The sequence below is a fragment of the Colletotrichum phormii genome (assembly GCF_030913505.1).
Source record: "Colletotrichum phormii strain CBS 102054 chromosome Unknown BDP81scaffold_11, whole genome shotgun sequence".
NCBI classification, from domain to species: domain Eukaryota; kingdom Fungi; phylum Ascomycota; class Sordariomycetes; order Glomerellales; family Glomerellaceae; genus Colletotrichum; species Colletotrichum phormii.
Window position 1 is genome coordinate 573,908 of NW_026851453.1, and position 26,428 is coordinate 600,335.

The 26,428-nt window shown below is 52.6% G+C and overlaps 8 protein-coding genes across 8 annotated transcripts; 4 read left to right on the forward strand and 4 right to left on the reverse strand.

The window, feature by feature from the left end:
* Positions 1-912: 912 nt before the first annotated feature.
* BDP81DRAFT_461445 (uncharacterized protein) lies at positions 913-2,330 on the forward strand (the record flags this gene model as incomplete). The annotated part of the gene is made up of 3 exons (XM_060593771.1): positions 913-1,192; positions 1,937-2,190; positions 2,268-2,330. The coding sequence occupies 3 exons, from the start codon at positions 913-915 to the stop codon at positions 2,328-2,330; spliced, it is 597 nt and encodes a 198-aa protein (XP_060444699.1).
* Positions 2,331-3,140: 810 nt separating this feature from the next.
* On the forward strand, positions 3,141-4,099 carry BDP81DRAFT_33461 (SCA7, zinc-binding domain-containing protein). Its single transcript, XM_060585779.1, has 3 exons — positions 3,141-3,362; positions 3,437-3,630; positions 3,712-4,099. The coding sequence occupies exons 2-3, from the start codon at positions 3,507-3,509 to the stop codon at positions 3,924-3,926; spliced, it is 339 nt and encodes a 112-aa protein (XP_060444700.1). The 5' UTR covers positions 3,141-3,362; positions 3,437-3,506; the 3' UTR covers positions 3,927-4,099.
* A 424-nt stretch (positions 4,100-4,523) lies between these two features.
* On the reverse strand, positions 4,524-5,688 carry BDP81DRAFT_406865 (uncharacterized protein). Its single transcript, XM_060588991.1, has 2 exons — positions 5,216-5,688; positions 4,524-5,153 (listed from the first exon to the last, which is right to left on the reverse strand). Exons 1-2 carry the CDS (start codon positions 5,448-5,450, stop codon positions 4,984-4,986), a joined length of 405 nt encoding a protein of 134 aa, XP_060444701.1. The 5' UTR covers positions 5,451-5,688; the 3' UTR covers positions 4,524-4,983.
* A 738-nt stretch (positions 5,689-6,426) lies between these two features.
* On the forward strand, positions 6,427-7,431 carry BDP81DRAFT_406866 (uncharacterized protein). The gene is made up of 2 exons (XM_060588992.1): positions 6,427-6,945; positions 7,006-7,431. The coding sequence occupies exons 1-2, from the start codon at positions 6,606-6,608 to the stop codon at positions 7,092-7,094; spliced, it is 429 nt and encodes a 142-aa protein (XP_060444702.1). The 5' UTR covers positions 6,427-6,605; the 3' UTR covers positions 7,095-7,431.
* A 1,033-nt stretch (positions 7,432-8,464) lies between these two features.
* On the forward strand, positions 8,465-10,325 carry BDP81DRAFT_450040 (cation efflux protein; the record flags this gene model as incomplete). The annotated part of the gene is made up of 3 exons (XM_060592473.1): positions 8,465-8,590; positions 8,651-8,734; positions 8,793-10,325. The coding sequence occupies 3 exons, from the start codon at positions 8,465-8,467 to the stop codon at positions 10,323-10,325; spliced, it is 1,743 nt and encodes a 580-aa protein (XP_060444703.1).
* A 1,034-nt stretch (positions 10,326-11,359) lies between these two features.
* On the reverse strand, positions 11,360-16,933 carry BDP81DRAFT_349812 (uncharacterized protein). Its single transcript, XM_060586186.1, has 2 exons — positions 12,809-16,933; positions 11,360-12,750 (listed from the first exon to the last, which is right to left on the reverse strand). The coding sequence occupies exons 1-2, from the start codon at positions 16,508-16,510 to the stop codon at positions 11,779-11,781; spliced, it is 4,674 nt and encodes a 1,557-aa protein (XP_060444704.1). The 5' UTR covers positions 16,511-16,933; the 3' UTR covers positions 11,360-11,778.
* Positions 16,934-17,364: 431 nt separating this feature from the next.
* BDP81DRAFT_33502 (something about silencing, SAS, complex subunit 4-domain-containing protein) lies at positions 17,365-19,383 on the reverse strand. Its single transcript, XM_060585815.1, has 2 exons — positions 18,559-19,383; positions 17,365-18,481 (listed from the first exon to the last, which is right to left on the reverse strand). The coding sequence occupies exons 1-2, from the start codon at positions 19,259-19,261 to the stop codon at positions 17,457-17,459; spliced, it is 1,728 nt and encodes a 575-aa protein (XP_060444705.1). The 5' UTR covers positions 19,262-19,383; the 3' UTR covers positions 17,365-17,456.
* Positions 19,384-23,658: 4,275 nt separating this feature from the next.
* On the reverse strand, positions 23,659-26,354 carry BDP81DRAFT_33517 (von Willebrand factor type A domain-containing protein). The gene is made up of 2 exons (XM_060585832.1): positions 25,936-26,354; positions 23,659-25,798 (listed from the first exon to the last, which is right to left on the reverse strand). The coding sequence occupies exons 1-2, from the start codon at positions 26,296-26,298 to the stop codon at positions 23,708-23,710; spliced, it is 2,454 nt and encodes an 817-aa protein (XP_060444706.1). The 5' UTR covers positions 26,299-26,354; the 3' UTR covers positions 23,659-23,707.
* Between the last annotated feature and the right edge of the window lie 74 nt (positions 26,355-26,428).

Below are 26,428 nucleotides of genomic sequence, written 5' to 3' on the forward strand. Positions count from 1 at the left end.
CCGGAACCACCTGCTTTTACGCTCTCCACTGTTCTGGTTAGCCATTTCTATGTGGATGCTCCTCCTAACACTAGGTTGCAGATCTAGAAGTTGGAGAACAGTGGAGTGCTGGGAGCTGCATCGTCTCCATCTCATTCCCTTGTTCAGTTTTACACTACGATGACCTTTCCGGAACATCCAAGGACAACGGCGAGTTCCAATGGAGCATATCTTTCAATGCTCTACGGGTATTCTCTGGAGAATCGAATAGTCCGAATACGGCAGCGAGTTTCCACTCGAGAGGAGGTCCTGGTTTCGGGCTTCCTTTACAAACTGATTCAAGCATTCCTGGCCCCAACATCAAATCGTCCACCAAGTCACCGACCACTTAGCCATCCCTGTCTATCTAGTGGATCATTCGTTTTCATCGGCGACCATTTGCCCTATCTTTGTCGGCAACTCAACGTCTGCGCCAGTCATCGTTCCTATCGCCGGCAGCCGCATTTAGTCTCTATGTCGAGCGGGTTTGCCGCTCCCGACTGCCGTCTGCCCGGCTTCGTCGCCGAGCTCATGCTGCCGGTCAGTTGAACATCAGAATAGGCAACTTCGTCTCTCGGCTCCTTGATGATGTTTGACAATCGTTCTTGTTCTTCTAACAACGGAAGCTTCGTCTAATCATACCTAAACTTGTTCGATCACCTGCAAGCTGCCGACCCAACCACATCCCGCGGCGATACTGGTCACTACTTACACAACAAGTCTGCAACACAGCCGGAGTTTTATCGACATTGAGATCACGCAGCCAAGTCGGAGTGCCTGTATCTACTCAATAGTCTGCTTGTTGCTTTATCTTGGCACTTGGCAGGGCCTGGACTGTTTCCAGCGTCTAGCAGGCGGGATACCTTACGCGAACTGCCGAACGGGAAACACAACATGCCGTTACAGGAGCCTCAGTCATTGGGGGACACCATAGATATCACATCGCAAGAGCCGACACAGCATCACGAAAAGCAAAATGACGATCAGTCGACCCAATATCAGCCAGAGACAGCTCGGGATGTTTCTGAAAAAGACAAGGACAACAGCGAGGCGTCGAGTGCGGAACCGTCGGCCCAGAACCCGCCGTCGTCTAGCAAAGAATGTGCCATTAAGCGGTTTTGGAGCGAGCAAGTCAGCGTAGTAGTGGAGTTTGAGACTTGCCGCGACCACCTAGGTACGTTTTGTGCGCAACCAAAGGACCGTCTTTTTGCTCTTTACGCACGGTTTCACGTTGAGCGTCGTTCAAACTTGACTCCGGAAACCCCCCTCCGCATCCTCTCTGATGCTCTGCTATCCTGTCCCGATTGTACGGCAAGAGGGTGGGATGTCACTGTTCCAGATGTCTCTGCACAGGATGGTCAGTTTAGCAGCAATCTGCATGGTTTAGTGACCTCAGACGCCTCTCTACTACGTACTCAGAACCTCTTCGAGATCGTCCTTCTTAATGGTCCCGGTCGTCCCGAAAGTTCCTTTCCTTGTCACCAAGGCTCGAACCCTGAACCTTGATATTTGTGTCGCGGCTGTGTTCGTCTACCTTCCTCCGTTCTTTGCATGGCAATTCTTGCGTGGTCAACAATTGCATGTAGGCATCATCATTTCTGCGAGTGTTCAATATTACATCTCCCCTCACCAAGAAGTAATCCTTTCCGGGTTACTAGCGGTCGCATTCCATACATGGTGTTGTGCTTGATGGGCTCCTGGTCATTTCGGATCGATCTACAGCAGGACTGCAACCTTGCTACACGAGCTCTTATAACCTCATAGTGCCACTTACCAGAAGGCTGCCATGGTCGGAAGCTGTCCCGTCATCTCCATTTTACCAGCCTTGCTTTTCGTCTTCGCTGCCGAAGATTGATGATAGGCCGAAAGCTAACAGGAGTTCTCCGGTTCTTCAAAGCAATTGAGCGAACCTTTCTAGGATATCTTCGTACTTCAGTGGCCACGGCAGTCCTTGGGACCGTGGTAGCGCAACTCTTTGCTTTACAGGCGTCAGACACAGGCTTTGGGTATACGGCGGTGGGCAAACCTCTGGCTACTCTGTGCTACAGCTTCTCGATCTGCATCGTTTCGCTTGGGGCGTTCCGAGCCTGGAGACTCCAGCGTGCCATGTTTGCCGGAAAGGCATTAGCCGGAGGTTTTGAACTAATAACGCTCGCGTTGGGATTCTTGGCTGTACGTTACCCTGACACCATCACGCCGTTTCAGTAACCCGACAGCGCAAGAGCACTCTTTTACTGACTCTATAATAGCTGTCGGTCATTTTCTTTGGCTTTCTCATAGCTCTAGATGTCGTCAAAGAGTCGTCGGGGTAGCTGACATCTTGATGTTACCTGCGTGCGTCAGGGGGTTGCAGTCATGGGAAACGATTGGGCGAAATTGGCGCCGTTGCTAATCGAACGTCGTGGGGTTGTCAATAAGAAAGTTTCTTGCATAGCCGGAGGATACTACATCCTTGATTTATCAGTACGTTCAAGCTGGGTAGGTATACAGAGATTCCCGTTCTTGATTCTCCCGGCTCATTGTCAACGCGCTGATCTCCATGGACACAGGAACTAGACTGACCAGTCTTCTCTGTCCACTCGGAGATACATGGCTTCTCTGTTTCAGTGTGATAGAGGTAGAGATTCAAGACTTTGTGGGCTGGAAGCGCGGGATGAGGACAGACAAGTGGGGATTGAAGCCGCCGTGCCGTGTCTTGGCGAAGATCAAGTGCCGTTCGCCCCAGATGATCCAACAATCGAAAGGTCATCGATGTCATTTGATACCAGAAGAATCCAATCTTTGATAGACTGTAGGATATACTTGGAACATGCAATATGTGACCGATCATGAGCAATCCGGGTCGAACGAAATATGCACCTGGACATTAGTCTAGAGAAGAAGACCACAATTTCTAAATGCACAACTTGTGGAAATCGTGTTTGAGAAAGCATGATCTACTTCGCAGCCCGGAGCCCGGTTGGGTTGCCTGAAGCCAGTACGTATCGGCCCCTTGGGTGGGTCGCCGCTGACGCCTCCCGCGACCGAGTCGGAGCTGAGTGGATACCTCTCCGTCGGTACCCTGTCCGAGCTGCCGCGCTCCAGGCAGAAGCTCACGTGCCGACCAAGCGCACCTCAATTCTTGCCGGGTTTAAGTTGTTTCTTACTTTATCCAACCTTTCGTGCTTTCCTATCCGTAAATAGCCTTCATCCGGAAATATCAGAGGCCCCTCAGCCGCCAGTCACCTCCAATCTGCGTAACATTCGGAACTTTTTATTCTTGAACGCCCAAAGAGGACCGACCATTCTTTGGTTCGGCCTCTCGGTGCCACTCCCTTTGATTGCCCATATTTCTGCGACAGCGGGTACCTACTATATGCATTCTTAGGCTCAATAACCAAAAGCACCATATCGTGCAGGCTAATATTGGGATCTTCAGTCTCTCGTCGTTGTTCAACGTATTTGGGGTCGACTGTAACGCCGCACTATTCCACCCATCTCGACTCCCCATGGATCCAGTCCATTCAGGCGAAGTCTCGGATGCAGGTGATCGAGCGCCTCCTTCTCCGCTCCAAGAACACGCGGGTCCCACACTGACGCCTCAGACTTCCCAGAGGCGCCAGGCAACAGAAAGTATGTTATCCAAAACCTTAACCCCCCACGGCGCATTACAAGAGTATCGTTATCTCCTCATGCACGGTGGCTGATGTTAAGGGTTCTTGACACTAGGTTCCATCGACGTCGAACGCCAGTGTAGCGTCCCGCTGCCCGAGGGTCGTCGGTGTGGGGGGTCTCTGACGTGCAAGAGGCACTCGGTGAGCTCGAAACGCGCGGTGGCTGGGAGGTCTGCGCCGTATGATCAGTTGCTTGCTGCCTTTATGGAGAGGAGACGAGCTGAGAATAGGGTCTTGGAAGAGGCTAGTAGATGAGTTTGAGAGGGAGTTTGAGAGTGGTACGAGAAGTTGCTCGTGCGATGTTAAGTTATTGCTGGTATATGCGAGGTCGAGTCGGGCCGTTGAGAGATGATCGTGGTGTTGATAATCATGTGGATCTGACAATGATTTTGCTGCCACTGGGAAGTGGCCCAAAGGAACAACGTCCGCCTTGCCTTCCGGGCCGAGCTCTCACAGTTTGAGATGGCAGCTAAGCACAAACCATGGTTAATCATGGCACCATGTCTGCTTGCGAGGCTTGCCTAAACATGCTCTATACGGGGCAGTTTAGAAGACCATCATTAGGCAGGAAGGGGCACGTCAGGGACTCCTTGGTGGCGATATGCCACACTCTCGTACCGAGACCTTCGTCCTTTACTGCCTAGGACTGCTGTTAAATCGACCGACTACGTTCACGCCCGGTATGCATGTTAAGGAGGTGGCCCGAGTAGCACCGAGGATTACGAGACGCCACGTCTACATTGTTTGCGAAGACACCAAGTGGGGAAAGTAGCTTGTAGGTACTCATAACGACTCCATGTCCAGCTGGACATCAATTGAAAGATCTACTATGTCAAATTGACTGAGTCTTTTGCGAACTCTATCCCTCCAGTGTGACTTTGTACGTCAGTAATCGAAACGTATGCCACTAAGCCGTTAACCCGTAAAATTCACCTAGAATTGAAGCCACCAGATTGTAGTATATCTCCCTATGGACCCCTGCTCCCTTCTTGCAGTGTTCCGCCTGCTCTTATCATGATCCTTGCGTGGTCGATGCCTCTGTTCACTGAGCTGGAGCAGTACTACCAAGCCTCGCCCAGCACGTGAATGCTGGACATCCTGAGACGCCATGCTTCAAAAAGCCTAGGTCCAAGACCTGCAAAGAGTAAAAACACTTCATCTTCTAGCTCCTGACAGCCTTGACTCGCAGCCTTGCAAAAAAGTATGCGAATCCCAAACGCCCCTTAACCTTTGCCTCCGTCGCCGTGTGTATGTTTGGAGCCGGCGTAGGCGTGGGAAAAGTATCATCATTCAGACGAGCAGTGGCCTGGAGTTATCGATGCCTCTGCCGAAGCTCTTCCCATAGCCGTCGTCTCTCAAGTTCGACTCTCCGCTCAGCTTCTTGCTCGTCGGGACCTCGCGCGGTGATTCGCTCGTCGATTTTATCACGGCGATCGAGCTCAGCTAGTACTCGCTGGCGACTAAAGGCATTCGCAGAGGTGTCTACAACGCAGAATTGATATCAGTGGAGGCATTGCAACGAGAACGGGGTTGGTGGAGCTTACAATCAATGTTGGAAGGATTCTCCGGCTGCATCAATTCGGACCGGCCGTTCCTTTTCAGGCTGATAAGTAGCAGCTCCGGATCCTCTTCGCTGTACGATGGCTCCGACAGTGAGTCGAATTGCGTGGAAAACACGTCATATCCGAATAAAAAGTCGTTGCTGAGAACAACATCCGTACACAAGTCTTTGAGGACGTAGAAGTCGCACTTGACCCTTCGTCGCGACGCAGCGAACATTCAGTCTACCCCACGAACTAGGCCGCACGTAGAGACTTCAGAGCCATCAGCTAGCTCAAGGTCAACTTGATGCTCGAGGGCTCTGTCGACCGAGAACCTGCGAGAGAGAGCATACTCTTCGGAGAGAACCATGACGTCTGAACCGGTGTCTGGCAGGGCCTCAATAGGCTCACCGTCGATGAGCCCTTGAAGGCGTCGCTTCTCGCTACCAAGGAGATACAGACCGAGTCGTCTGCTGCCTTGACGAAATGCAGTAACAATCCTGTTCTTGTACTTCGTCAACGTTTCCGTGGCATGAAGAAATGGTCCTGATAGAATCAGGTCACGCCCACTAAGCGGGAGAATGAAGCAGTCGAGATCTATTACTGTCTCTTCCCCCTTGAATCTGAAGGGTACCACCGTTAGACCTAGAGACGCAACGCTGCCCCCAGTCGGCAGTCGAATCAGTCACTCCGTTTTGGGTTTTGGTCGAAGATGCAGCCTTTCAGCTAAGACGGTCGAGATGATGTTGATCTGTGCTCCTGTATCGGGAAAGGCCTCTGTGTATTCTGTCCCAACTCTCGGCTTAATATTGTCTGAACGCCAGCTAGTAGGTTTCGACACTCTTGTCGAGATCTCATTACAGTCGGAGGTCCTGTGGCCGCGCGCACCACAGTACGGACAGCTCCTTCGTTGCGACTCCCGCGCGCGTTGGTATTGAATGAATCTCTGGGTGAGATCAGATGTTGGAGATTTCATATTCGCTTCTTAAGTATACCTAGCAATCGGTGGAATCGTGAACAACCTGAAGGCCTTGAAAATTAGGAAAGCTGTCTGTCAACCGGGGTTGAATGTGAGGGAGAGCAGAAAGTCAGAGACATGGACACGGGATGGAACAGATCCGTCGTCAAGACTGAAAGGTGCGACCCCGCAACAGTCTGCCTGTCTCACAGCGAGTATGCCTCGTTAGAAACCATTAGCTATGACCGGCACATCCGGGCGCCGTTCACCTCGCTAGGCTTCAGAGTAGGGTGGCTTTGGACGCGTGGTTCCTGGTGGCTGGAGCGGTGCTGCTCAACCTTTCATACTAGGCCGTTCGCCATTGCCTGGCACAATATTGAGACAAGTATGGACATGGAGATGGTCCAGCAACTTCTCGACTGAACGCAAGACATCATGAACGACATCGAAAAGCCCACAGAGATCATAGACCACGGCCTAGGCTTCGCGGAAGCTTCTCGGCTGCTGGCTAGCGATGTTGATTCCGAAAGCTTCATCTTTCGAAAGTTTAACAGATTAAGCGCCCGCAACATCTGGTACTTGCAGTGTGAGGTGTTAGCCCTGGAGGAGAAGTTGGAGAAGCTTGATCGACTAGTTGATCGGAGCACCGACACATCACTGCAGGAATCTGCGAGAAAATGGGAAATGCTGGTAATTCAGTGCAATGAAGGTGAGCCGAGAGCCCTCGAGATGATGGCGACGGTGCGAGAATTGAGAGCAAGGCTGAGGGAATATCGTAAGCTTCTGCCCCAAAAAGTATACTGCAATGCCAGAACGTGAGTTGACGCGAACGCAGATGAGACGCTCAAACTCCAGAGCGAGATAGCCTCTATGCATCGCCCTGAGGGAAGAGCATTGCAGGCGACTAGGCATTTCACGGTCTAATCTGCAGCGTGGCTTTCACTCTGTAAGCTCTGACAGATTTGGAGTACCGCTCTTTCTCTCGTCTGATCTCGGGCTGTAAGGCTTACGGGCCACCGGGCATATATCTGTACATGTCCGAAGCTCGGTCTTTCTGTCACTGAGTTGCGGTGGCGGTAGCTGGGATGGGGCCGGTGCTGAAGCGGAGGACCGATGCATTTCCGATGCACTCGGTGCTTCTCAGGCTGGTCTTTCAACACTTGTTCCTCAGCTCGGGTACCTTGCGTTTGGCACTTTTGGTGGAAGCTGGAGCTGCAGTCTAGTCGTCACAGAAATATAGAGCTTCTTTCTCTTTGCTTCCATCACGCCTCTCCGGACTAGATCTCTAGATCTCCCTGGAAAGTCCCCTTTCTACCTGACTAAGGCAGAGCTGATGTTTCTGTCTGAGGTGACGGTGCCCTGAGATGCCATTTGCCCCCCTTGCCCCGTGCTCTTTCCCCTTCCCGTTCAGTTGGAGTCGCCCCCTGGTCCCTTTGCATCCATCTCATCTGTTTGATTTTTGCGTGCTGCGAGCAGCCAACAGCGAGCACGTGTTATTCGCCTGCTGAGGTGGGAAATGGATTCTATCCAAATTCGTACGAATACTTCGTACACCACCTAATAAGGCGAAGGAAGAGGAGAGACAACCTACGGCGAGGGGGTGCAAAAAAGAAAGAAATCCCCATTCCGTCATATTACCCACTCAACTGAGGAATACATCAATACATCTGCAAACCGTTCGCTGTTGGCTTGCGCATTGTGCCATCGCCGCGTCCGACCGCGTTCCGGCTTTTTTTCTCCAGTTCTTTAAACCCCCAGACTCTGACCCATCCCAATTAATTATCGGCATCCCGTACATCATCTGAGAAAGACGAGAACGTGACAGAGAGTGGCTGCAGCAAGAGCAGTGGGCACTGAGCACCGACGAGCAAAGCAGAGCATGACTTAGCAAAGCTGCAAAGGAAACAAGTAATCAATTAATGTAGAGCGAGAGCGATATTATTCCCACCCCGTCAGGTCAAGATACAGCGTAGCGCCAAACTCAACTCGCGTCCTCATTCTGCCACTCTCCACTACCGCACCCTCCCCCAAAACTCAATCTTGTTTTACCCTCCCACTTCCTCAAATATCATTCCGGCAACGCCCCTCCACCTTCCCTCTTTTTACTTCTTTTCCCCCTCCCCCCCCCTTGTCCCCCGATCCGCGCATCTTCAACCACCAACGGGCAACAGCGACAACGACGTAACCTTCCACCACAACCTGCTTACTGGGCCAACCCAATACAGTCCAGGGCTTATAGAGCTCTTTTCTTCCTCTTCTTCCGATCGTCCGCGGTCAATCGACGTTTGCCCATCATGGCGTGGTCAAAGTCGACGCGGATCAGCATCATGCTGGCCATCGATGTCGTCTTCTTCCTCGTCGAGTTGATTGTTGGTTTGGTCGTCAAGTCGCTGGCCCTGACTGCCGATGCCTTCCACATGGTGCGTTTGCCCCGATACCACCCTGCCGCGCCGCTTGCGACGTATCGCTAACTCAAGTAGCTCAACGACATCATTTCCCTCTGTGTCGGACTCTGGGCCGTTGCCGTCGCAAGGAAGGCTACTACCGACAAGTACTCTTACGGTGTAGGTCTTTCCCTTTCCACTCGATCGACGATATTGTAGAGCTGACTTGAGTGTGCAGTGGTTGCGAGCCGAGATTCTCGGCGCCTTCTTCAACGCCGTCTTCCTCATCGCCCTCTGCGTCTCCATCATCCTCGAGGCCATTACCCGATTCTTTGATCCTCCCGAAATCGAAAACCCCGTTCTCATTCTCATTGTTGGTGCTCTCGGCCTTACCTCCAACCTCGTCGGCTTCTTTGTTCTCGGCGGCCACGGTCATTCCCACGGCGGCGAGCACGACCACGATCACGGCGACGGCGAGCACGACCACGGATACGACCATCCCCACTCTGCAGAACACGCCGCCGAGGAGGGCCGCGCCCACGTCTCGCACGCTACCGACAACGATGGTGGTAACGTTGGTGATGTTCTCCCCGAAGCCATCGTCGCTAGAGCCTCCGCCGGTGCCAACCCTGAGACACCTCGTCGCATTCGGTTCGATGGGGAATCCGACCCGTCGGGCCGAGCCCAGAGCCGCACATCCGCCACTTCCAAGAGCCAGAACCGAAGAAACAGCTCGCGAAACCACTCGCGTCTCACTAGCATTGAGGACATTAGCATCTATCCTTCGAGCTTCCGCCAGGAAATCATCGACGCCAGCCGTTCTCAGCGTGACGGACAGGGGTCGACCACGAGCGAGAGCGAGGTTGAGGAGACTGTTATCGAGGATGGCGAGCCTGATGAGCAGTCGCCCCTGCTCAAGTCTAAGGGCAACGACCACTCCTACACGATTGAGAACTCCCGCGGCCGATCCTCCCACAAGCACTCGAGACGCGAGTCCAGCCTTCACGTCGACCACAACCACAACAAGGAGCGCAAGAAGGCCTCTGGTGGCCACGGCCACGACCACGGTGATATGGGAATGAACGCCATGGTTCTTCACGTCATTGGCGATGCTCTGGGCAACGTTGGTGTGATTGTCACCGCTCTCATCATCTGGCTGACCGACTGGCCTGGCCGTTTCTACGCCGATCCCGCGGTTTCTCTCTTCATCACTCTCATTATCCTCAAATCCGCCATTCCTCTCACCAAGGCAACCTCCAAGGTCCTTCTCCAGGCTACCCCCGACAACATCGACCTCCAGGAGATCCGCGAGGATATCGAGAAGTTGGAAGGTGTCATCAGCTGCCACCACGTTCACGTCTGGCAACTTTCCGATACCAAGATTGTTGCCTCTCTCCACGTCCACGTGAACTTCCCAATCTCTGCCGAGAACGGCGAGAAGTACATGAAGCTTGCAAAGTCGGCCCGCAGATGTCTCCACGGATTTGGCATCCACGCGGCCACCATTCAACCCGAGTTCTGCGGAGACGACGAGCACCATGCTACCGAGCCCGAGCACATTGCTCAATACGATGGCACTGCCATCGCTGGCTCGCCAAAGCAGACCTGCTTGTTGCAGTGCGTAGACAACTGCGAAGCAGGGGGCTGCTGTACCGAGTCAAAAGCTGCCGGAAGTCTCCGCAGCCAGTCCACCCACAGCCATGATGGCCACGGCCACGATCACGACCACGGCAACGGTCATAGCCACGACGACCATGGACACTCTCATTAATTCGGTCCGCGGCATAGCTCTCTCTAATACCACCTTTTCTCAACAGAGCGCGGCAAATCTTGAATAGGATCCATGGGGGTTTTCCTTTTTCTTCATCGCAAGGGCGAGGCTTTTTGTTTTCTTATCCTGCTACTTGGAACTACCAAAAAGACTGGCGTTTATGGGCCTGGGTTAAGACAGAGGACAGGGTGAAAGTTTATCAAGCACGTGAACCCAAGAAGGAAGGGGACAGCGACTCCAGATCCGGGTGTAGCAGTGGTAACTTGGCCACGACTTGCAAAGCCCGGTAGCCCCTTGCCATCCTTCATTTCCTTTTCTGTGTCATTTTGGAGCGGCTGCGTCTTCCTTTTGTAGAATATCCCGTAAGCTCTAATATCATCAAAGACGGCGCGATCCGGTCAGGATGTGGGGCGTGTACAACCACTTACAGTCATTGCAAACAAGAAATACAAATTTCACAGTAAAATCTCCTGACTTGTATCCTCTCTTCCAAAGCACGGGGACTAAACTCTCATGGATTCGCTATGTTAACTGGTTGATGTACACACGGTTTGCCGGTGCGGTGGCCTGACGTCCTCCCCGCACCGTAATACCACGATACTACCTCCTGCGAGGAACCCTCCGCCGGGCTTCCGCCTCGCCAATCTCGGTTTCCCCTTCAGGTTATTACAGTATGAGGATGGGATTCCGAGCTTTTGTGGCTTTGTGACCCTGCCCTGGCGATGGGATATCTACCTTACACTTCAAGTGGCTGTCTAGCCCCGCCTGCTGCACAACCGCCACCAGCAAACCCGTTTCTCAATCATGGGAGACATCACGAAAAGTCTACATCGCATGCTTCGTCTTCAGCTATATGGGGGAGGGGGGGTGTGAATACATAAATTGACGAGTGTGAACAGGACCCAAGGCCCCGCGGCGGCGTTCACCTGAGGAAAGTGTTTGCAGTCACACATGCAGTCCAAAGCTTAAAAACGTCAAAAGGACCGATGGGCAAAAATAAGTGGTGCAAGGCATACTGGACTGAAGGAGGTATCATTACGATTTGGGGGGAGACTATCTTCTCCTCATCTCTCTCTCCTCCTGCCCGAACGTGTTTCTTTTTTTTTACTAATACAACAAAAAGTACGGCACGCTGGGAACGCTCGCCGCGATCCTCTTTCGTGCCCCTATTCTTTTTTAACCCCTCGCTGTGGTTTGCAACGTTTCGCTTCCCCTAGGACCTGATTGTAATGATGATGTATAATCCCGCCTAGCCTCCGCTGTCTCAAGCCCTAAAAGAACGCCTGAAAAATAATGTGAATTCACGCAACCCTGTTTCGGAAGCATGATACGATGACCGTGAAGATGGAAGAAAGAAAGCAATTTGCGAGGGCCTGGAGACGCATGGGCATGAATTTTCTGCTGGCCACCCATATCTCCCGCCTCATCTCATGAATAAGCGGTTCGAGGTTGTTTATTTGGGTAGCGAACTGGAAGGTTTCTTGATGACAAGCTTCACCTTCTTCGGAGCGGACTGACCCTCAAGAGGGGGTGGCGATGCTTGCGGCGGAGGCTTTGGCGGTAGTGATGCTGGGACTGGTGGAGGACTACCTGCGGACGGTGCGCCGGGAAGAGGTTTGCGAGCCGGCTTCGCGTTGATGCTCTCAGATGGGGGAGGAGCCGGTGATCCAGCGGGAGAGGCACGAACACTCATTGGTGTTCCTGTTCTCCGTATCTTTGACGGATCTCTGTAGGGCATCTGACTTTTGACGCCGGCTTTCTTCAGGATCCTCTTGAGGTTGGGGTGCCGGAACTTGAACATCCTGCGCTTCTTAACCACAGTGCCGTCAGGCCGGACAGTCAGCTTGGCCTTCTTGAGCGCTGGTGATGCCTCATCAACTCCCGGGACCTTGTCGGGCCGAGGTCGCTTCTGCGATTTGCTGCTGCCGGGCTCAGGCGTGGGTTGAGGAGTAGAGCGGCCATTTTGCTGCATAGACGACGACGATGACGCCGAAGACACCACGGATTGGGCGATACCTGCCTTGACGATACCGGGCTTCACACTCGGCGGCCTGGACCCGGGAAGCTTTGAGAAAGACGGCTTCGGGGTAGGCGCCTTGGCGTTCGAGTGCGCGACGATAGAGTCTGCTTCCCGCGGAACGGGCGATGGTGCCGCACTCGGTACGGGGGACTGTGTGGCAGAGACCGGCGATGGGCGAGGAGCCGTGGACGCAGGGCGTGGGAGGGAGACCGTAGGCTTGCTGGGTCTGGCGACGCCGCTCTTCATGTTGACGATTAGTCGTTTCGGTTCGGGCGGCCGAGACGGTGCAACCACAGGAGCAGGCGTGGGCGCAGGCACCGGTGCCGAAACCGGTGCTGGCGGTTCGGGCTCTTCGATCTTTTGCGGTATGCCCGTCTTGAAGAAAGCCTTGAAGTTGATGATGTTCTGCGCGTATGTTAGCAAAAGTGAACGAAGAAATAGGCACTCCGAGTGAGAGACTGACTCTGCCAGGTTGACGCTGGACGGGACGATTGACCCTCCATCGCTTAGGGTACTTCAGGGTAATCGTCCATCGGTCAGCAGCATCGACTATGGTGCCGCAAAGCTCCAGCAGCGTGATCTTTTCGGAACGCCCGATCAGGTTAGAATTGATAGCCTTCCAGAACGCTCGCTCCAGTGCCGCTTCTTGCTCTGTAAACTGCTCTTCCATTTCTGTCCTCAGAGCCTCGAGTGCGACGTTGATATCCTGCTTTCGTGCAAATTCTTTCCGCCTCTTCTGCGTCTCTGCCTCGGTGTTGTCCACGATCATGAGTCCGCCGTTAGGGACAGCAGGCGCGACCTTGGCCTTTGACTGCTCTCCAAAGGCGAGACTAGCCAGACCTGTACAGAAGATCTTCACGAGCTTATCCCGCACGAATGGAGACCGGTCAGTGCTCATAACGGAAAGAATCAGGCGGAAGACAGGCAGATCCATCAAATAACCCAGATCCACTAGAGCCTCGAAAGCCTTGAGTCGAACCAAGTCGCACGTGTCGTCCTGTAAGTACTGAACAAAGGCCACGGCACTTTTAGGAATGACCCCGGCTTTCATGAGCTTGCGTCTGCACTCGAGCGCGGTGGTTGTCCAGATGTTCTGGTAAGAATTGGCCCATTCGTCCATCCTGCGGAAGCGATCAATCTCAACGATAGCCTCCTTGAGGAAACCTTTCTCTTCGGCAGACATGTCCACATCCATGGCATCATCGGATTCCCGTCGCTTCTCTGGAATCAAGCTATGGGCGAGAGCCTCTAGAAGCTTGGCAACGTAGAAGTGGTCCGAGTACGGGTTATTAGCATTGTTGTTGAATTGAACTTGGTTCAGGAGGAAGCGTCGTGCGGCTTCGGGACATCTACCGCTGGCGTCGCGAATCTTTGCAATGGCCATGGGCAGCGCGCTCTGCACGGTGTACTGCTTCTTGTCGGAAAAGTCGTTTGGCCGAGGCATGGAGGTATCGGGGTAGCAGAACATCTCGGTGAAGGCTTTTAGCAGATGGGTCATACCAGCCATCGAGACCTTATCCGCGGCGTGGTGATATAGCATCTCTGCAGCCATTGTTCTGATGCCGTGGAAGTATCGCCGGTCGACAAGGGTTCTGGTAAGGAACGTCGACACCAGTGGATGGGGCGGACTCTTCTTGAGATACAGCATCGAATCCTGCTGCGCCACGACATCCCTATCTTGCTGGAGCTGGGACACGTACATGTAGCTCTGGAGATTTGTCTTCATCTCGCAGGCCCATTCAAAGTCGGCGTCCATGCGAATCCACTCGTACGACTCTTGGTCCATGGCCTTTTCGATCTCGGGCTCCCATTCGGAAAAGTCCCACTTCCTCATGTCTTCGGGGTTGGTCAGAACGTCACCCAGGCAATACAAGAGTGCATCTTCGTTATTGTCAGGGTCAGCAGCAGACTGCGCGCTGAGCTTTTCCGTTGCTCTCCTCTTTCTCTTCAATCGCTTGTACTTGGTGTTGTAAGGGATCTCGAACTTAGCGGCCTTTGCAGCATCCTCGCGAATTTCTACTATGTGCTCGTAGGGTGTTCCGTCGGCTTCGTGAATTCTAATCGTCATGGGGCCTGTAAATAGGCCGGCCTTTTCGTCTGTCTTGACGCCGTGGGCCTTTTCCTTGATGGCGCGAAGAAATTCCGACTTCTTCAGGAGCTCAGCTTCACTCATGGCTTTGTCCTGAACTTGCCTAATTGTCATCTCGACGCAGAGTCGTTTCTTGTTGAATCGTTGGAAAACGTCGAACCTGGGGCAGCCCGAGCCATACACCCATTGGTTCCAGAAAGCCTCAAGTTTGTTCCTGGCGTTCTTTTCGCAAACCCTCTGGAACGACTCCGTGTTGATAATCCATTCGCTCTGTCTGTCTCCGATGTTGGCCTTGTAGAGAATTCGGGAAATGATGCGCGTGAGGTTGGTCTGGGCAGGTGCTTTCATCAACCGCTTGTCGAGAATGAAGAGCACCAAGGGCGCCTTGAGGGCCATAAATTCCATCTCGAAATCTCCAATGTGCAGGAGATGGCCAAGCTTGTGCAGTGACGGCCGCTTGATGTCAACTGTCACCAGCTTGTCTGACATTGTCTTCATCCTGAACCTGTAGTCGTTGTTGCCGCATAGCTTTTTCAGGAAAAGGTCGGTCATGTAGTAGGCGATGCCGATGACGACCCAGAGATCTCTGCGTGTATTGGGGAAAAGGTTGATCCCACTCCACTGCGAGGCCAGGCTGTATACCAACTGCCTCGTGACGTCTACCTCTAGGTCGATGATGTCCTCGGGGAACAACAGGCGGGTGCTGACGAAGGAGAGTGATTGGAGAGCCACCGTATCGTCCACCATGTCATCGAGAAAGCACATCTTGTAGTTGTCAAAGGGATATCGAGCAAATGTCAGGGTGAAGAAGTCGGCGGCGGCGGCGAGCGCTGCACACGTGTTCTGGACCTCTGCAGCTCTCCCGGGGAGGCAGTAGCCGTGGATCTTGAGGGCACTGGCGCCGAGTTTCTCGTCATTTTCTTCTGTGCGAAAATCTGAGAATAAGTCGACGTGCTCGAATGGACCGACCGCAAAGCCGATTTTCTGCACGGCAACCCGCTTCTCCATCTCAAAAGTCATTATCTTCTTTTGCTCGTCCTCAGGATCGACGATCTCGTCTGACAGAATGCCGGAGCATACGACTGTCATCTCCAGAAGCTTGTCTTCCTCGGTAAGAGCGAAGTCTCTGTCAGCCTTGGATTGGTTTGCCCCGCGATCGCGGTTGCCATTTGCATTTCCATTCCTGTGCTGGGTGGCCAGGGGTTGCCAAAGTGCGTCGCCCAGCGTCCTCGGACATTTGACAGCCATGGTCCACGTCGGAAGCGTGCCAGGGTCATCGATGCAGGGGAATATACAGGAAGCCGTGCCCGGCTCGATAGAATGTCGAGTGTATGCGTGTGGGTATCGAAGATCGCCGGCATCAACGCCAACAAACTGAACGCCATCCCGCACCAGCTTTGTCTTGAAAGGTATCGTGACACGGTACTCCCTTGAGCCCGTCAGTTCGCTTTCGGGGAGCTCTGCAGAGTTTGGCGTCACGCTCGAAACGCGAATCTTGAGCGTCGGCCGTTTGGTGATTCCCGCTCCGGGTACCAGTTCCTCCTTGACAACTCCCTTGGTCTTCTTAAGATCCCTCAGGCTGACTCGCAAGGCACCATCAGCGGGCGTACAGCCTACCAGCTCTCTATTCTCGGCAGGCACGTCGCTCCTTCGATTGTGCATGAGGGGGCGCATCCGGATCTTCCTAAGGTCGTGATGCGAGGCGTTCCAGTCATAGTATTTCGGATAGTCCAGTAACTTATACGGATCCGTGTACGTAGCTGACACCTTTCTGGGTGGGCCGAGGGGGTTCTGGTCCTTGAGAGCGGTGATCGTGATGTTCTTAACGTCGATCTCGGACTGCCGCGCATCGATGGCGAACTCGTCAAGCTGGGCATTTCCAACCATGCCAAACGTGATGTGGGATTTTCCTTGGATTCGCTTCGCCCGAAAGTTGATCTCGAGCTCGACATCTTGTTTTAGGACGAAGTACGGGTAGGGCGGCTCGTCTTTTATAGGGGGAAGATCGTCTTCGGAATCGCTGCCGTTAACCTCGTCAACAGCGGGGGCGGCCGCAGCGGCCTCGATGGCGCTCATGGTGGGCTCAGTTTGCGCTCAAGAGTATGATGTCGCAGTTTGGCATCAAGCAGAAGCTCGAGTCGCTCGAGTCGAACGGCCAGTCGTTTGTTTTTGATGGGTTGGAGGTCCGGCGGATACGATCCAAAGAAGGTGCGCCGGCGCGAGATTCTCAGGTGCAGGATGCAACGAGGGCCACGATCATCCTGTCGCTGCGGTCGGCGTCGCGAAGTTGGGGGGAAATCGGTCGTGAGAGGGCGGCGGAGGAAATTAAATGGACTAGGCAAAGGACCGGCGACAGCTGAGAATATTAATAATGCCGTTCTCCAGCGGGACGGCGGTACGACCAGCTGAGAAGTAGGAGGTTGAGAGAGGTTCTGCTGCGACCAAACACAAAATCTGAGGTCGGCAGCAGCTGGTGCAGTTCAGGCCTTCCAAGGTCAGCGCGTCCCACGGTTCGCCGCGACTGAGATGGAGCTGCCGGAGCCACCTTTGGCTCTTGCGCCTGGCCGTTGGGCGGGTCACGACTCACACCCACCCAAGGTAGGACTCGATTATGTAAGCAGACCAACTCCCAAGGTGCACGCACTCCACTCATTTTGTTGCTTGAGCCACCAAACGTGAAGCTCCTTCCCAAGCACCCAAGTCCGACCAGGTCCTTCAAAGCAGAGCCGCCATTCCCTCTTTTGGGAAGGAAGCAATGATTTCGAGAGCACTCTACCGGTGCCGCTTAATGCCGACTGCCTACTTCAGCCTCAGACACATCATTCGGAAGGCGTCATAATTCACTCAGCAACGACGATATGGGACAATTCGAACGCTTATTCTTGAGCTATGCCAACCCAGCAGTCTACAGATAATATTGTTACAACTAGACATCGCGCCACCCCGATGCAAGAGAAGAAGCAGACACGGCACACCAGGTATTACACAACCATGGCCCAGTCCTGCAGCCGAACACCTCTGATCAGGTTCGGCCGCGGCGATCACGGCGCCTTTTCCTCGCATGCACCCTCAGCGTCTCCTCGTCACGCAACTCTTCAGGGAGATCAAAGTCGATCTCGGGTATCTCTGGTAACGGGTGTCCCCATGCCACCACCTTGCGGCCGGCACGCCTGTGCCGGTGCAAAGCGCTCTCACGCTCGTATCTCTTCTTGAAGAAGGACTTGAATTCCCTTGGGGGTTCAGGTTTTGGAGGAGGCCGTGGCTGTGGTGTCGCACGTGGACGTTTCTTGCTGTTCTTCGACCCTCTTGACGTAGCCTCTTCGCGAAGCTGTTTGGTCACAGAATCATCGTCGTCGTCGGACCCTGGTGGATCACCGTCACTAATATCGCCAGTCTCGTCATCTCCTTCGACGTCGTCCTCGCTGCTTTCGGATTCCGCGGATGAATTCTCATCTCCGCTTGATGACTCTTCTGCTTCTGCCTTCTCGGCGAGAGCGCGGTCCTTCTCAGCCTTGCGACGCTTTTCCTCCAAGCTCCACTGGCGGAACTTGTCGAGGATGGCTTGGCAGCCTTTGACAAAGTGCTGCCGCGCTGGCTCGAACTGCTTTTTTCTTGTCTCTGTTATACCACTAACACCCATGACTCGCAGCCAGTCGTGACCCTGGAGACCGTCCAGGAGGCGTGCAATCTGGTCTTTTTCATGCTGGGCCCGTCCCCGTTCGGTATTACGGATGGACTTTTCCAGCCTTTCCGCCCTCTTGTGGGACGATATAAAGGATACGTCGGGAAGAGGATCTTCTACAGGCTCGCGCTTGTGCGAAATGCCCAAGAAATCAAAGTCTATCCGCTGGGCATCGACAAGCTCGTCAAATAGAGCATCGCCGTAGCCACGCACGGGAACCTTGTGCCTGGCATGCGAGTTTGCTGAGCCATCGAGTACTACACTGGGATCTGGCGTCGCGCCTAGACTTCGGTGCCACGGGACTGGATGGTGGCGTGTGGGGTTCGAGTCAAAAATGACTATCGGGGTATCGAGGGTGAAAAGCTCTGAAAGGGCAGTCGTCAGTAAGTGTACAACAATGTGTTTGGCTCAACCTAGGGCAGAAAACATATTGGAGGCGTACGCTGTTCTTTGGGTTCATTTCCAATGACCTCGTCATACTCGGGAAAATACGCAGACAGCTCGCTCCTGAAACGAGTGGCCTCTTGAGAGCGCAGTTTGCGGCCCCCCTCCTTTGTGTGGGTATCGGCCTCGCGGGGCTGCAGGCGATCCAGCTCGTGTTTAATCCCATTAATGACCTTTTCCTGGTGTTTGGTCAACTGGGCAGCATTGTTATTCGCAGCAGCAGCGGCTGGATTCGGAGGATGCACCGTCGCGACGTGTTGCGGTGCGGGTTTCGGCGTGGGTTTTGCTAGGGGTGCGGCCGCCTGAGGCTTCGTGGCCGCGGTCGTAGTCGGATGCGGAGTCGGGGTGACGTTTGCCGTGGGTGTCGCGTTGGCGACGGCAGGCTTGTTCGGTAACAGGGCAGGGCGAATGAGGATTTCGATGCTCGTCCGCGGTCGCTTGGGTTTCTGGTGTTCGAAATCGACGATATGATCGGTCTGGTCGAGCTGCCGCTTGGTGCGACCGGACAGCGTGTGCTGGTAGCTGGAGATGTTTTGGGGGGTGGCAGCGGCGCGCGTCACAGTGTTCGTGTTGGCAGCGGCGAAGGCCTGGACGGGATGGTGAAGGGGATGGGGGTGAAGCTGCTGCTGGACGAGGCCTTCAGTATCGGTCCTCCGGGTGGAGCGCGTAACGGAGGCCATTGGCGACGATTGAATAGCCATTCATTGTTCTCCGGTCGATTCGTCGCGAGGGCGATTGATGGTGACGATTGATGAATTTTTTTCCCGCTTGGTCTCTCTCGGTCGCAGAGTCACGGTCGGGTGTCGTCGTCGTCGATTGCGATGCGGGAAGGGCAGGCAGGCAGGCAGTGGTCTTCTGGCCTAGATTTAGGGGGGTGTGGCACGGGTGGTTTGCTCCAAAGGTGCTTTCCTTGGGCTGTCTGGTCGCCTCCTTCTGCACTGTCCTTTACTGGGCGAATCTCACGCTGGCAAGTGCCTGCCCAGTGTTTGCGTACACCACGGGAATGCCTGCCTCTGCTGAAAGCAGTGGGCAGCCGCTGTGGCCGCTGTGGGTGGGCTCCCTATCGGCGGTTCCGAAGGAGGGGAGTCGGGAGTCGTTGGTGGAGGTACATCTAAAGTCGGCCAACTTTTGGGCGAGACAAATGTACCGTCCCTCCCGCATTTGGAGGCAACAGAGATCCTGACATCAGCCAACTCCTTGACTCTTTTCCCACTTTCCACCTGCCAGAAGTCACCCCTGACTCCCCTTGCCGTAGATGTCAATGCATTGGAGTGAAAGAAATCCAATAATTGATAAGCCAGGTGCCACTAGTCTATCTACCAGACCACCGGCAACAGCATGTTATTCAGTGTACGCATTCTTTCCTAATGTCAAGCAAACGCGTCGCGATTACATCATACCTTACATGAGAAAGTCGCGTTCTTCGCGGTATTTATTCCGAATCTTATTAAACGACTTCTGACATTAGCTTGATCTCTCAAGAGTCCATATTGCTTATCAGCGAAAAGAAGGTTGGACGGCGTGCAATTGCAGTAAACATTCCGATTACTTTTTCGTTTACTTTAGATGTGCTTGTTTCAATTCAAATAGGAAATCGTACAAAGCACTTGATCTAGCCTACAGAGGTCAGTTGGCCTGGCAGAGGTACATAATTAACACAGAATTTCGTTTAACCTGTCCACTGTTTCGAGTCGTCATCCCGATGAAGGACCCAACAATTACTTCGCAGCCTCTAATCCGCAACTGCTGGTTAACTCTTTGGCCGTTAAGTCATTCCAAACTGCGTCTCAACAATACACTGGAATTGTCTCAATAAGTAAACTTCTGATGAGGCATTATTTTCGACGTCAATCAACCATTGAACAAAGCTTCAACTTGAGAAGGTTTTGTCGTAACACGCCACTATCACTGATTCTCTGCAACCTCCCAAACTGTTCATATTTGATTTCTTGACCCGACGAAACATTCGGCCTCATCGCCATCCATCTTTGAATCCATCGACAGGCCTCGGCATCTCGTAAGATTTGATGTCCAGCGGTTGAACCTGTCAGAGAACTGTCTGTCTACACGAATGATTGGAACGGCTCTTTGTGACAGTGCACTAGAAACCTAAAGACCAGTTTGGATTCATGTGTCCCAGCAAGATATATTCATAACCTCTTCAAAGAAATATAGTAAAACTAACAGCTGTCTTGTGTAACAAAAGAACTGCTAGACAAAGGTTGCTGGGGTGGGGTTTTGAACTAGTAAGTACTTCCAAAGATGAAGGACTCGAACTCTCGTCTTGTGTTTCCAGGAGCAAAGTCGATTTCATAGGCCCATACCTTGGGCAAGAGGCCGTTGAGTGAACATGAGAATGAGCCTGAATGCCTCAGCAGTCTCACGACTTCGAATCACGTCTCTTCTGAATGATTTTCAAGAAATGAGAAACTCTCGCTGGTAACGTGCAACCCTGGCAACTAAGTTTGCGTCTCCGCATTTGCATTTCGGAGAAAGAGTTCATGTCCAACTATAACATAATGCCAGGCTACCCGCCACACATGAGCCCATTATCACTTCTTCTTGTCACTTTCAGCATCCCAGAGCTCAACAACCCGGACTGTCTTTAAGCAAACCAGCTGTAAAATGAAGCTACGCTCAGGAATCACGTACTCGTCTGACGACGTTAACAACCGCCGTCCTCGCTGGGCAGCCTTGCCTGCGGAGATTCGACTGATGGTTTTGGAACAAGCTGAGATAGAAAAAAAAGGGGCATGATTTGTCGAACTGAGCAAGCGTCTCAAGGGAATGGCAGGCCTTCTTCGACTTGCCAATTTTTCAACACCTGAAGCTCCAGTTCCCTGGTTCCGACATTGACAGTTTAACCTCTTTTCTTTACGGTCCTCGAAGAGATCTCGTCAAGGAGATCTCACTTCACATCAGCATTCAAGAATACGATCATGTCAACAAGTTTGACGAACGAGAAACCCAAGACACGATTCAAACAAACAACAAGATATTCAGCCAGGCGCTGAAAAGTTTATTCATTTCTCTTTCAACATGGTCTACGCCTAAAAATGGCGTTAAATTAAGGTTGAGCGCCAGCTCTCCGAGCGATTCAGACCACCCTTGGAACCATCGCATCAACGCAAGTCAACATGATCGGAGCCGTATATATTCCTCAAACTCGAAACGGCGTCTTCTTGGCAACTTGCTGGGCATCAGCTCTGGCTCGCTTAAGCTTGCTCAGGTGCCCGTCGTCAGGAGGCTTTTCGTAAATCAACATTGCTACAGAACTCTGTCAAAGGCATTAATTGCGAAATGTCTCCGTAGCCTTTACCGCCTCAAGACCATCAGCTACGAGCCATGGCACGCGATTACTCAAACTAAACAGCCCCCCGCCCCGCGATAAGGCGATGGTTATGCTACTCGACCGTGCAAGCGAAATTGTCACGATGAAATCAGTCCATATTTGGGAAGCGCAGTCTCCACTGAATGGAAATCCACGTTTTCTTAGGGTTTGCAATGACGACCTTGTCTCTTCAGCGGTCCATGCAAGCTATCGTCTTCGGTATTTGACTCTCTGTCACGCAGTTGATGCTAGAGACTTTTTTCAGCATTCATCAAGGGATATACCGGAGAATACTTTTGAGCATTCAGAGAGTCTTCGTACCTGGCCAGCCCTTAGGTACCTAGCCCTGACGACATGTATTGGAGACCTGGTATCCAGCCCGTCAGCGCTGGAACGCCTGCTTCTTCAGGCGAGCCGGGCAGCGTTGCGCATACCATTACTTAGGATGATGGAGATATGGGCCCCAGGCGCCGGTGAGGGATTCATACTCAGATATCACGTTCGGAAAGACTCGCCGTTGCTTACCGTGATAGCGACATGACAGCTTACATTGAGTAGGGAGGCTTTGAAGTCATGGAAACAAGTGGCAGCTGGCTGTTCGGAACGCGAAATAAGCTGCGACGTGAGGCTGGTGGGATCGGGGACTGCGATGTCGAACTCACCGTATGCGCTTTGTCTCATGTTGGGGTTATTTCCACAATTGAGGGAATGGAATTGAGTTTCAAATTTGTACAGAAATCCTTTTGTACGCATCGATGGCTCATTGAATATGGATCAATTTCAGGCACGCATATCGAGTTTCTCGTAAGGTACTTTAAATAACTGCGCACGACGCAGTCGATCGTAATTGATTAACTGATTGTCCTTGGAGAGTACGAGAGAAAACTACATCTCCAGGACTCTATTATGCCGCAAAGGTGGGTGTCCCATCCAGATGCTCTTCATCAACCTTGTGCGTCCATAACTGACCAAAATTTTCTAACCCTTCGACCATGAAGCTACAACCAACCTTGGCACAACAAAGGCGTGTACTGGCTCCATCAGTCCCATCACTGCTCGTTCCATAGCCTGTACCCTCGGAATGACCTCTCTTACGACAGTAAGGGCACTTCGTAGAACGCTCTTCTGCTAGCCAAAAGGGACAGACCTGCAAACCACTCGTCATCTTCTTGAACTCCGCGCACTTCCCATAATACGAATGCATGGAAGAAGCGACCAGGAACTTTTTCAGCGACCTCGGCTTCTTCACATCGTCTTCATTCATTGACCTTAGTGTCGCTGGTACCGCTGATATGGCTTTGTAGACCATCATTCTCCAAACCTCACGCCTCTGCGCCACGTATGTACGCAAAAGGTAGATGACCATGAGTGTTTCGGCAATCCTCGTGATCGACCAAAACATTTTGATGGACCCGTACGGAGTATCGGGTGGTGTACTTGCCACGATACGCTCGATCGAGGCAGTCGTGTCCTTGCTGAAGTAGTCGCTCATTTTCTGCCTGAAGATGTCGTCAAGGATGAAGAGGCCATCGGCTCTTTGCAGATCAGCTGCTTCCCGGCAAGCATTGTGTAGCCATGGTGAAGAGTGGTCACCACCATCTGGCATCGGAGTAAGAACTTCCGCTCTGATTGATGAGTTGTGTGCTGACTTATGCGGGACCATCAGCTTTTCACAGAAGGGCGGCCCAACCACATTTTTAGGTGGAGGGTCATGGTAAGCGAGACCTACTCGGCCAGGCAGCCCTTGAGCGTAAGCTGCTCGTAAAATGATGCCAAGAGATTCCACGTAGGTTCGTGGTTCAAAAGGATCACATGGTCACGTCGGCATGTTTCCTGTTGGTTGATGCTTGGCAGAGCTCATAGAGCCCAAAAACTCTTTCGCCGCTCCCTGAACAAACTCCGCTTTGTATAGCTCTATCTCATCGACCACATTATCTGAGCCCTGAAGAGCAACGAAGCTTGTCCATCGGCTCGTGACTTTGAACTTGTTTCCAAGTAATACAGCGTTCATTTTGGCAGTGTCTTCTTGAATTCGGCTTGCGACTCGGCGGCTCAGCTGAGCTTCCAAATCAAGTAGACTTGCCCGGACTGCAAGATGCTGGACCGTAGATGTGTCATTTGACGTTGTGTCGATGTTGAGCTCATGCTTTAACTCAATGTCTCCGCCATGAGAGGCTGCCCTCAATGTGACCTTAGTAGGGGCGGCCCTTGAGCGTAGATCCAGCAAGAGGAAGACTGATAAGAATGCAAAAGGGTGCAAGCATGGCGTTGGAAAAGGAGCTTGAACAAAAGAAGCAGCCCGACTGTCTCTGATTTCCGTTTCAATGTGCTTATCCATGAATGCATCGGTGTAAAGGTCCTGTCTGGCAAAACCAGGGCCTAGATCGACCTTACAGGTCCATGTCTTGGGCATGAGTCCGTATGTAAGCATGAGACTGAGCCTGTCGGTCCACTCGGGGTTGGCATCAATGTCAATGACCTCTCCATAGCCTCCTCCAAACTCGCCAATTCTGTTGATGATGCGGTGAGGAACTCTCTCGCCAATACCCAGGGCGAAGAATCTGATACTGTCCCCCAGCTTTTGGCGAGTTTCCCAGACAAATGTGAGGACCTCCTCCGGTGCGACCTCTCCGTCAGTTACAATGACGATCTGTGTTGATGACTCTGTGTGCCTTCTCGATTCGACCACTTTTCTCAATGCATGGAGCAATTCTGTGCCGCCCAAGTTCGCTTCCAGGCCACGGACATAACTCCTGGCGTCGTCAAGGGTGTTTTGGTTGTACGGCTGCGATCTTTCCCACAGGAACTCGGCGTTATGTCCGAACGACACAATGTTGAAATGGCATGTCGTTGGTAAGCTAGCGAGAGAGAGTGGCATCGACTCTCTTAGAGTCGACATCTTGGTTCTCTTGTTTCTGGTTGTATAACAGTGCATTGAATCACTGCGGTCCAGGAGGAAGATGATCTCTCCATCAAAGCTTTCCAAACGACCCGCATCCTCGAACATTTCTGCCGGCTTCAGATTGATCATGAGGGCTGCTAGGCCGTCCTCATTGGGCGGTGATAAGGTGGCCCGAGAACGAATAGGATATTCCAGACTGCTTTCGATGGACACGATGAAATCTTCGTCCATGATTGCTGTTTCTGTGGAGTATTTCACTACGGTATAAGTTGGAACTGGTGAGGCAGTTGCACGGACCTCCCCAACGTTGTTGTCAAGGTCAGAAAGACTGGTGACTTTGACAACGTCCATCGGAGCATCCTTCACAACGTCGGCTCGATGGTTGCAATGCACCTGCTTGATCCTACCTCCGTCTTCAATCCTGACCTCAATCAGAAGACCGTCCGAGTCGGGTTTTTTCTGTAGTCCATGATAATCCATGTCTCCATATCGTGGCGCAATTGACATTGGAATGATGACTTCCAAAACATCTTTGCCATCGTCGAGGACGATTGCTGTGGTCTCGCAAACATACTCAATCTGGATTACAACATCCGTTTCGGCAGGAACGTTGCCAATGATCGTCTCGAAGATCTCAGGCGTGTGCTCCTCGAGCAAAGCCGCCGTTTGCTGCTTCTCTACAGCCTTCTTGAACTCCTTGGCAGCCTTTGTCTTCTCCTGTACTGTGCCTATCAGTTCCCTTTCGTCGCCGATAGTGCAGGAAAAGGCTATGACTGCGGAGCCATCATACAGAGGAAAAGTGTATCGCGCCTCCGGTATTTGTTGCTTCGACGGGTTGCTAAACCGTTGAAACAGCTTTGTTCGTGCGACAGTACCGTCAACAGCGACCTGGATGTCTACATTGAGGAGAGGAAGACAATCATTCGGCGTATCAGATTCTGCATACAAAGCAGGCTCTGGTGGTATTTGCGGTTGATGAAACGCTCCAGAGCAATCTCCCACCAACTGCTAATGGCGTCAGTACATCTGTCTCCAGCCTTTCTCCATTTCTGCTTCACTTTGAGATTATTCATAGACGGATAAGAGGGAAATAGAGTCGGGTCAATATATAATTCGTTGCTACCCCACGCAAAAGTACGTACATTTGTATTGACGCCATCTAGCGGTTGATGGGATAGGCCATTACCAACGGTCTCATGAGATGGTTGATGCTTCGCGACGGGCGGCAAACCAGTTGGCGCGCTTGCCAGGTTGAAAACATGTGTGTGAGAAGCAGGAAACGCACTCCGTTCGTGATTCGACGCGGTTTCGAATATTGGGGGCGCAGGAAGACTAGTCGCCGATTTTCCACCGTCCCTCAGACGCCGGTCTACTCCGGCTGACGGTGTGAAGATCAGAGTCTGTGGAGGAACATGGGACGTTGTTTCCTCGGAGTGGAATTGAGAGGTTGAATCCCTTGTATAGTGGATGCCAGACGGTATTCTTTCGATGTGGAATCGAGGCATGGCGGCAACAACGGAATAGTCTCGATATCATGAGATATTTTGGATGAGAAGGTGTTGAAGGAGGAAGAAGAGGGATAAATGTCAGCATCAATGTAGAAGGTGCTCAGAGACACTGTGACACATTAGCCAT

Coding starts and splice junctions, on each gene's coding strand:
- BDP81DRAFT_406866 (XM_060588992.1), top strand. CDS start 6,606: ATGAACGACATCGAAAAGCCCACAGAGATCATAGACCACGGCCTAGGC. Junction 6,946..7,005: donor AGCAAGGCTGAGGGAATATC/GTAAGCTTCTGC, acceptor ACGCGAACGCAG/ATGAGACGCTCAAACTCCAG.
- BDP81DRAFT_406865 (XM_060588991.1), bottom strand. CDS start 5,450: ATGTTCGCTGCGTCGCGACGAAGGGTCAAGTGCGACTTCTACGTCCTC. Junction 5,154..5,215: donor GAATCCTTCCAACATTGATT/GTAAGCTCCACC, acceptor TCTGCGTTGTAG/ACACCTCTGCGAATGCCTTT.
- BDP81DRAFT_33461 (XM_060585779.1), top strand. CDS start 3,507: ATGGATCCAGTCCATTCAGGCGAAGTCTCGGATGCAGGTGATCGAGCG. Junction 3,631..3,711: donor GAGGCGCCAGGCAACAGAAA/GTATGTTATCCA, acceptor GCTGATGTTAAG/GGTTCTTGACACTAGGTTCC.
- BDP81DRAFT_33502 (XM_060585815.1), bottom strand. CDS start 19,261: ATGGCTATTCAATCGTCGCCAATGGCCTCCGTTACGCGCTCCACCCGG. Junction 18,482..18,558: donor AAATGAACCCAAAGAACAGC/GTACGCCTCCAA, acceptor CTGCCCTTTCAG/AGCTTTTCACCCTCGATACC.
- BDP81DRAFT_33517 (XM_060585832.1), bottom strand. CDS start 26,298: ATGCCTCGATTCCACATCGAAAGAATACCGTCTGGCATCCACTATACA. Junction 25,799..25,935: donor TAGATGGCGTCAATACAAAT/GTACGTACTTTT, acceptor CGCCATTAGCAG/TTGGTGGGAGATTGCTCTGG.
- BDP81DRAFT_349812 (XM_060586186.1), bottom strand. CDS start 16,510: ATGAGCGCCATCGAGGCCGCTGCGGCCGCCCCCGCTGTTGACGAGGTT. Junction 12,751..12,808: donor TCCAGCGTCAACCTGGCAGA/GTCAGTCTCTCA, acceptor ACATACGCGCAG/AACATCATCAACTTCAAGGC.